The sequence below is a fragment of the Dipodomys ordii genome, unplaced genomic scaffold (genome assembly GCF_000151885.1).
Source record: "Dipodomys ordii isolate 6190 unplaced genomic scaffold, Dord_2.0 Scaffold234, whole genome shotgun sequence".
NCBI lineage: Eukaryota > Metazoa > Chordata > Mammalia > Rodentia > Heteromyidae > Dipodomys > Dipodomys ordii.
In genome coordinates, this window is record NW_012267450.1 from 1,365,048 (window position 1) to 1,374,718 (window position 9,671).

The 9,671-nt window shown below is 39.4% G+C and overlaps 1 protein-coding gene across 1 annotated transcript in view; it reads left to right on the forward strand.

The window, feature by feature from the left end:
- Positions 1-9,671, forward strand: part of Egfr (epidermal growth factor receptor) — a 70,455-nt gene that overhangs the window by 25,359 nt on the left and 35,425 nt on the right. The window contains exons 15-16 of the mRNA XM_013035967.1: positions 2,554-2,711; positions 7,675-7,713. Coding sequence (XP_012891421.1) covers positions 2,554-2,711; positions 7,675-7,713 — 197 coding nt within the window. The remainder of the gene's footprint in view (positions 1-2,553; positions 2,712-7,674; positions 7,714-9,671) is intronic.

The window sequence follows — 9,671 nt, forward strand, 5'->3', positions numbered from 1 at the left end:
GCACCTCTGTAGTTACCCATCCCTGTTTCCTGGGGAAAAGCCTTCACATTGAGGACCCAAGTCATCCTTCTCTGAGGACATCCATCCAAGCCTACCTCCCAAGGGAGAGGTGGAGAAATCTGACTGCTATGACAAAGTGCCTGTGTTTGAGAAAAATCTCACCCCCACCTGTGGAATGTCTTTGCCTTTCTGGTTCAGCATCCCAAGCACATTAAACTGTGTCTGTTCTCTTTTCCGTATTACAGAACAGTCTGTGCTTCAAATACCATCAAGTCAAACATCAAATTCTTGTGTAATGTTCCACTTAAATTCAAGAATTTCAAGAATTTTCAAAGAAAATCCTAGCAATTAAAAATAGCTGGGTGCTGATGGCTCATGCCATAATTCAGGCTATCCAAAAGGCTAAAATTTGAGGATCTTGGTTTGAAGCCAGCTTAAGTAGAAAAGTTTATGAGCATCTTATCTCCAATGATCCAGCAAAAGTCAGAAGAGTGTGGTTTATGTGATAGAGGTCCAGCCTTTAGCAAAAAAGCTAAGGGACAGGGCCCAGGCCCTGAGTTCAAGCTCCCAAACCAGCATAGAAAACAAAAAAGTTTCTTTCCTACATGTTCAGTTGCAATCTTGTAAGGAATGCAAGTGTGACTTCTAGTCCCTCTAAAAACAATAGCATAATGGTGTTAATTCTTGGAAGCATGTATATACAGAGCTCTGTTTGGATTTGAGTAGCCATATCTAAATCTACTTATTGAAAACAGTCTTCAGAAGTTGTCATTAAAGCAGGCAGAAGATAGTAGGACCAGAGGCTAGTTACAAAGCAAACCATTCATTTATAGGTTTGCATGGCCTTGGATTAAATTTTCATCCTCCTAATGAAGTAAGTATTGCTGCTGAAAGTCTTCCAGCTGCCTGGCTCTGAGTAGCCTCAGCCTTTGAGTGGACAAAAACAAGACATTAAGGAACATACCAAAGGGAACACCCTTCCCACCGTAGTACTTCTGCCCCCTTAGGAGGCACACACCCAAGGACACCCAACATTTGTATCTCCTGTCCCTTCTCTGCCAGCAACTTTCCCATGCCACTTTTCAGTCCCTGTCTATCTTTTGGTCCCTGGACAAACACTGATGTTGGTTTTCTTAAATTTGCCTCAGGAGGCATGTCTTGTCTCAATACTTCCTTTGAACATCAGATAAAATATTCAACAAGGACTGAACAGGGAGAGATGAAGGAGAGAAATGGAAAGAGTGACATTGATCAAGAGGCATTATACTCATAAACTGACATGTTGAATTGCAACTGCTTTGCACAACTGCTTAGAAATAATTTTAAAATTAAAAGGCAGGAAAGACTGACTAATAAAGCTGGAAATATACATACATATATACAAACCAATATTATATTAATATGCTATATTAATATGATTTATTTATATAATTATAATATAATCATATTTATTTACTATAATAATTATATTTATATTATATTATATATATATACACAAACCAATATTATATTAACTAAAATTTATTGAAGTATAGTTTATTATATGTCTGTATATCATATGTATTTACTCCTTCTTTTATTAATATCTTCACTTATATTATGAAACTTCATTGACTACAGGGTGGGGTCCTCAGGACTTAAAGAGTAACAAAATAGTAACAACTATTCATTTAGAGAGTAACCAAATTGTAGTGGTTATACATTGGGGGTTTTGTTGTTGTTTTGTTTTATTTGCTTGGTTAATTATATTTTCTTATCTTTAAGTAGTTGTGCAAAAGTTACCATATAAAAAATCAGTTTAAGCTGGGTGCCGGTGACTCATGCCTGTAATCCTAGCAACCCAGGAGGCTGAGATCTGAGGATTGCAGTTCAAAGCCAGCCCAGGCAAGAAAGTCCGTGAGACTCTTATCTGCAATAAACCACTAGAAAACCAGTAGTGGTGCTGTGGCTCAAGTGGTAGAGCACTCGCCTTGAGCTGAAGAGCTGAGGGACAGCGCCCAAGCCAGAGTTCGAGCCCCCTGACCGACCAAAACAAAAAAAATCAGTTTATAAGTACAATGCATCTTGATCAATGTTACATTGGGTTTTTTGTTTTGTTTTTGTCAGTCGTGGGGCCTGAACTCTGGGCCTGGGTGCTGTCCCTCAGTTCTTCAGCTCAAGGGTAGTGCTCTACCACTTGGGCCACAGCAACACTTCTGTCTTTTTCTGCTTATGTGGTGCTAAGGAATTGAACCCAGGGCCTCATGCATGCAAGGCAAGCAGTCTACCACTGAGCCACCTTCCCAGCCCAGACACTGTTTTTTAATTAATAAATTATAACACACATATGCAGTTAGATGTTATATGATTACAGAGTAAACAGAAATTCTATTTGAATCAGAAAGTAAGCTACTTGATGTGATCCAAATCAATCAAGAGCAATCATAGGCTTGTTTCATACTTTAGGAACTTCTATAATATTTGACTTTTGCCCCCTCATGTTATATAAAAAGTTACTTCCATTTTGACAAAGAAGGTAATCATTCATAAGGACTTTTATGCAATCTGATACAGGGACCAGACAACTGCATAAAGTGTGCCCATTACATCGATGGCCCTCACTGTGTTAAGACCTGTCCAGCTGGTATCATGGGCGAAAACAACACCCTGGTGTGGAAGTATGCAGATTCCAACCGTGTCTGCCACCTCTGCCATCAGAACTGTACCTATGGGTGAGTAGGAGTTTGAGCACTGTGGACAGAAGACCCCACCCCCACCCCCAAAAGCATGAAATGATTCCTCCTCTGTAAAATCATACTATGAAAATAGCTACCAGATTTGTAGGCAGTAGATTACAAATACCTGTATTTTAAGTCAGTGAACTAAGGTGTTTTGTCCCTCTGGCTGCAGATTCAGCAGTGATATGTTGAAGGGATGTTTTGGTGTGAGAACTAATGTCTTTCTGCCTCCCAGAGGTTTCTTGCATAAGGATTTATGTGCAGATAGAAGAGAGAAAAATAACACAAAGAGAGCAGAGGTCTAGACCACTGCTTCCTCTGCCTTTTACTGGATTACTAGTTAGAATGAAGACTGGAGTGTGTGTGTGTGTGTGTGTGTGTGTGTGTGTGTGTGTGTGTGTGTGTGTGTGTGTGTTGGATCTAATAAAAGGTAATATTGCTTGGAACACACTTTTAAAGCAAATTGATTTTTAAGTGTTACCATGTGAAGTAAAACTATTTTGAGCCAGGCACCACCAGTGTCTCATGCCTGTAATCCTAGATACTCAGGAGGCTGAGATCTGAAAATTGCAGTTCAAAGTCAGCCCAGGCAAGAAAGTTCGTGAGACTCTTATGTGACTTCCAAAAAGTCAGAAGTGGAGCTGTAGAGCACTAGCCTTGAGCCAGAAAATGCTCAGGGACAATGCCCAGGCCCTGAGCTCAAGCCCCAGGACCTTTACAAAAATAAGTGAATAAAAACTACATTGACTCAAATTAGCAGAAGTGCTTTGATTACACTTATCTTATTTCCTGGAACAATGAATTTAGCAATCAAACCAGACCACACTTGACAATCAGAAGAGGAATTGAGTTGTCAGAAATGCAATTTCCCATTTACTTGTTTTACTTTTCTTTGCCTTTTCTTTTCTTTTTTCTTTTTAGTCTCATACCAGAGCTTGAACTCAGGACCTCAAAACTCTCACTTGACTTTTATGCTCACAAGTAACACTCCACCACTCTAGACTCTAGTCAAACTTTTTGATAGTCAATTAGAGATAAGTCTTGCAGACATTTTTTTCCTAGACCGGCTTTGAAATGTGAGTTATTAATATTACAGGCTTCAACCATAAGCTCCTAGATTACTTGAATTTCTTAAAGTGCTCAGTCTTATTTGGAATATTATCTTTCTTTCTCTGGATCTATCTGATGCTATTGTGTAAAATATGTCTTCCTGCCTAACTGAATCCATTTGTAAATTGGGACAATAATACTGCACAATCCATAGGTTTTTTTATGTCAATTTTTAATACAGTGATTAAAAAATCTAATAACCCTAAGATAGTTTCAGACATGAATGTTAGAAATGGATTTTTAAATACAGGAAGCTATGAAATAATGAGCAGAAAATTAAATTGTTCCAAATGGAAGATAATTGTTAAGAACATATTGTACTGACACTAAGACTCATTGCTATCATGTTTATATTTGTAAATATGACATAAGTGAATCAAGTTCATCTCTCAATTTCTTCTTTTCCTATTTTTTCCTCCCATTGTTCATAAAAGTTCTCTTACCATTGATAAATTATAAAATCTCCCACCTTTACCACCTGAGCAAGTAACTAGAAATTCCTCTTTATTCTACACAACACTTACAAAGTGATTGTTCTTGACCTCATTGGTGAAGATCTGCAGAGGAATGCTGTTCTCATCTTCTTTCTCTTTTTCAAGGTTGATATACCTGATTCATTCAACCCAAAGTAGCACAATTATTAGCTGGTAATGTATTTTTTTTATTGTAAAGATACTATACAGAGGGTTACAGTTACATGAGTGAGGTAATGAGTACACTTCCTCTTGAACATTGTTACCCCCTCCATTGTTTTCCCCCTACCATCCCCTCCCTCCCTACCTTCCCCGAGGTTCTTTTTTTTATTATTGTGATTAAGTGATTACATAATTTCCGGAATTTCACAGTATTGTGGAATAATGATGCTCATTTAAAGTCACAAGTTCATTCTAACTTTCCTGGAGCAAATTGTCTATCACAGTCTGTAACATATAACGGTGTTCACATGTTATATACCATATATGTGATCAGCAGCATGGGGATATTTAGTAGTGGTTCAACCAGATGAGAGGGAGTTCTTTGTTTCTTAAGTCCTGTTAGTTTTGTCGTATCACCTAACATTTTGGATTTAGCATCCACTTATCAGGGAGACCAATCCATAGGTTTTTGTTAATATGTGATCATGAGTGAACATGGATCAATTAGTGGTAGCACTCATGATAGTAGTGGCAGTGGTTGTAATGAGATGGTATTAACAATAGTGGTGAGGGTGATGGGGAAAGTAACCATAGTGATGGAGATGATGGTTGTGATGAGGTAGCATCTAATAACAGAGATGGTGGTGGTGGTGGTATTGGGGTAGTGATTGTAATAATAATGGTAATAACTGGGGATGATGTTAACAGCAGTGATGGGGTAGGAGTAGTGATGCTGAGTGTTAACAAGGTGGTAGCAACAAGAGTGGTAGTTGTGATGAGTTAGTATTATGGCAGCAAAGATCATGACCACTTTTTAGAGAGGATAAAAAAATTTTTTTGCCTGCAACTTGAACCAGGCTAGTTCTAGAAAGAAGTTCAGATGACAAAGAAGGGGAGAATTTGGGTTTATACAAGTTGGTTACACACACACACACACACACACACACACACACACACACACAATCAAGTCATTAATCTGCAAGACAAAAGTCAGGTAGAGATGACATCAACTCCAGGCCAGGTGTGCAATTTCAAAACTACCTTGTGGACTTCCTGTTATTGATCCAATCGATCCAGAGAGCCCCACCCGGTCTGCCTGAAGCTCACATTCCAATGGACAGCCTCACCTAGCCACATTCTGGCAAAATAGCCTTTGTCGGGAACATAGTTATGAGGGAAGTGTAACGATGTCTATTTCAGTAATAGTAATAATGATGATGTCGTGGCAGTGAGGAGGTGGGCGTAACCATGGTAGTGATGGTAGCGATGCTGATAGTGGTTGTGATAACATGGCAGAAACAGTGATGCTGACAGTGGTGGCAATGCTGATGTCATAGGAACAGCCACCAGCGCTGCTGGTGGTCGTGATGGTCATGGGGTAGTGATAACAATGTAATGGTGATAGGGTGGCAACAACAATGCTAACAATGGTGAGATGGTAGTAAAAAAAAAACCAGTGCTTGTGATTACAATGGTAGCAATAGAAATAATTTCAATTATGGCATTTAATATAATTAGTCAATCACCTGGTCATTTCTTCAAACCTGAACTATCTGTCTCCTTTGGATCTCACTCACCACAGCTTCCTCTTAGGCATTCCTGCAGGTTTTCTAATGTTGCTTTCAGGAACTTCTTGAAACATTGCATGAGGTTCAAGTTGCACTTCCAAGCTGCCATCTCTAAACAATGTTCCCAGTGTGTTTTACTCAACATTAGTGCCAGCATACTGTTGAGCAGAGATGATCACGCATTACAGGGACAGTGCAATGATGGGTGATTTTCAAGGAGGTTCCACCTTTATCCATGGCCAGGTCACTGAAGGATCTCATCTCTCTATCTCTTTGGCTGTTTAAGCTTGTGTTTGGTTTATGAACGAAAGACAAGGGCATTGCAGAGACAAGCCTGCGTTATCTGACACCATAGAAATGTGGAGGAAATATGGAATCTAGGCCCTGAGAACCAAGAAGAACTAGGTGTAAAGATCAGAGCCTAAGGAACAGGAAGAGAAAATATTTAGGACTAGCTGGCAGAGGAGAAGGGGATTAGTTCATTGGTACAATGTGTGCTTCGTATGTCCCAAGGCCTGAGTTCAATACCCAGCAAGGGGGAATAAAATAGGTAAGAGATATTCAGGAGACCAGATGACACTATCCAACAATAGTCCTCCTGGTCCTCCTCACGTATTTGAAGTGAAGTTATTTATCTTTCCCAGGCCCTGAAAAGTAACTCTGAAAGCAAATTTATCCAGCCTTTTTAAATCATCATGCTATATAATCAAATAATAATGGTCACTTCCCCCCACTGTAATGAGGGTGCAACAGCTCACCCTGAAACACTCATCCATAAAGTAAATTCTGTCTTTTGTATGAATGTTGTCCCAGTCACTGGGCCGGACACGGTTCCCTCTTGTTTCTGGCTCTCTGGGTCTGTGATCATCATGGCCAACTCCCAGACTTTGAGACTTGTATCTTTGTTTGTTTGTCTCTCTTCCTTTCCTTTTTGCCACTCCTTCTCTTGGGCTTCCAGGTTCCTGCTGCATCTCCTATCCAGTTTCATTCTTAACTCATCAGGGTTCCTTTCCTCCTCTTCTTCGTCTCATCCGGAAGTAAGTGCTATCTCAGGAGCACCTCTGAACACTCCCTCATCACAGATGACTGGTCAAAGCACAAGCTTCTTCATAAACTCCTTGGTCATGTTGCCTCAGGACATGTGTCTCCTCTTGGCTACCCCCACCCACCTCTCCATCCTGATGTTTACAGCCAACCATGACTGAGCCATCCTTGTGTTACCTTTCAATGATGACCTGGCTGTTTCATACAAGGCCAAAATAATCCCTGTTACAGGCAAACTCTGAAAAGTACCTGCATAAATTAACAAATGTATTAATTAATACTTTCATTCAATCAACAATGAGCTTAAATAATAAATCAGTTCAACCAACAAATTGATTTAATTGATAAAAATTGATATATTGGTTAATTAATAAATTTGTATGTTTACTGATGAATTAACAAATGAGATTACTGGATAATAAGTTAGTAAGCACCATCCCAACATACAGATCCACTGAGAGTAACCGAAAGTACCTTATTACACATTGTCTTATGATTTAATTTTAAAATCGCAAAATCAAATTTTAAGTTATGAAACAAATGCCAAAGAAGTAGAATGAGAAAAAAATGTGTATCTTTTTTTTCTTTTATTTGTTACAGGTGTTCTGGGCCAGGTCTTAAAGGCTGTCCAACCAATGAGTGAGTATCACAGCTTGGGGGCTGATTGGCATCCTCCAGTATAATGAAATGTCTACATTGTTTTCTTGTCCTCCAGCCTTGGCAGGTTCTTACATCTCCTCTGGTCTAGCCTGAGTTCGCAACAGAGTAGGCCAGTTCATGCTGCCCTCCTGTCTCAAAGGATGACTGTCATTCACAAGGGATGCAATGCTGGGTGGGCTTTCACACACCGACCGTCTCTCCTGCTTTAGTTATACCACTTTTGCCAAAAGTCATCTTGTCTTAGCTTTATTCCTTTCCTTTTTCTCACTAATGTTATCACAAACCTGTGTTTAAAAGTCTTTTTTCCGTAGCTGGGCAATAGTGGCTCACACCTGTAATCCTAGCTACTAAGAAGAGTATCTGAGGATCTTGGTTCAAAGCCAAACCAGGCAAGAGAGTCTGTGAGACTCTTATCTCTAATTAACCACCAGAAAACCGGAAGTGGTGTTGTGGCTCAAATTGATAGCCTTGAACAAAATTGCTCAGAGACAGCACCCAAGCCCTGAGGTCAAGGCCCACAACTTTCTTAAAAGTAGATCTGTGGATCAAGTGGTAGGATGACAACCCTGAGCAAAAAAGCCAAGCAAGAGAACAAGGTCCCACATTCAAGTCCCAGGACCAGCAAAAAAAGTAAATTAATTAATTAAATTAATAAAAAATTAAAATAAAATAAAAATGATACTGTCTATATAAAATTAGGTAATGTTATTATTCTCAAACTAAGACCCAGGAAGTCTAAGGGCCCTTTCCTTCTTCAACTAACCTGAGATGGCACCATTCCTATTCCATTTCATCTCAGTATCTCATTTCTTTCCTCCCAGGGGAAAAAAATGGAAAACGTGGTATCAAACATGAAGGAAAATGCTGAGTCCTCTTATGTCACAATGCTACAACTGCCTTTGAGTTATTTTACAAAAAGTATTCCTTATCACCCATTGTCCACTGAGGTGGATGCCCACCAGCTAGCATGTACACACACACATACAAAATGCTAAAAGAAAGTTTCAATAAAGTTCTTGGCAGAAAAAATAGTACAGTCAGTTGTGAACTGTCCTTTAATCCTAGATACTCAAGAGACTGGAATCCAGAGAATCACAGCTCTAGAGTACCTCAGGCAAAAATGTTATGAGACCTCTATCTCAACAACAACAAAAAAAAATGTAGGCATAATGGCACATGTTTGTCATCTCAGCTACAGAGGAAGCATAGATAGTACAGAAGACTGTGGTCTAGACTGGCCTAGACAAAAAGCAAGATCCTATTTGAAAAAAATAACAAAAGTAAAAAAAGGGCTAGGGTTAGGACTCACATGATAAAGTGCCTATCTGACAAGCATGAGGCCCTGAGTTTGAAACCCAGTACCTCCAAAAATAAATAAATAAATAAACAAATGTTACTTCCTTTTTGAAACACTGCTCAGCAAAGGCACATGGGCTTCCTCTCTTTGTGTGCTTGTTTGAAATGTTCCACCGAGGACAGCAGAATTGTAAACTCCTGTACAGACTCATCAGGAAAGCGTGTTATCATAATCCAAATGTTTAGTAAGAATCTGGGGAGATACACACTGAGTATACATTAGCCATGTCCTCTCTTCCAGTCACACTTCCCCTGATACCAGCACATCTTCCCTTTCTGGTAATGCTTACAAAATCCTTTCTCTTACCAACCCTTCCTCAGCTCCAGCCCACTCTTATCCAATATTCATGATGGACGTGGATTTCCTGGGGCATCCAATGAAGACAAACTGAGAGCATTGGAAACAATTGCCCTAGAACTATTACTTGGCTGTCTTTCATCCTTTAGAAGTTACACATTACCGCCCCCCAATTTCTGGGAAAGATTTTTTTTAATTGTGAAAATACTGTACAGAGGGGTTACAATTACATGGGCAAGATAATGAGTACATTTCTTATCAAGCATTATAGCCTCCTCCTTTG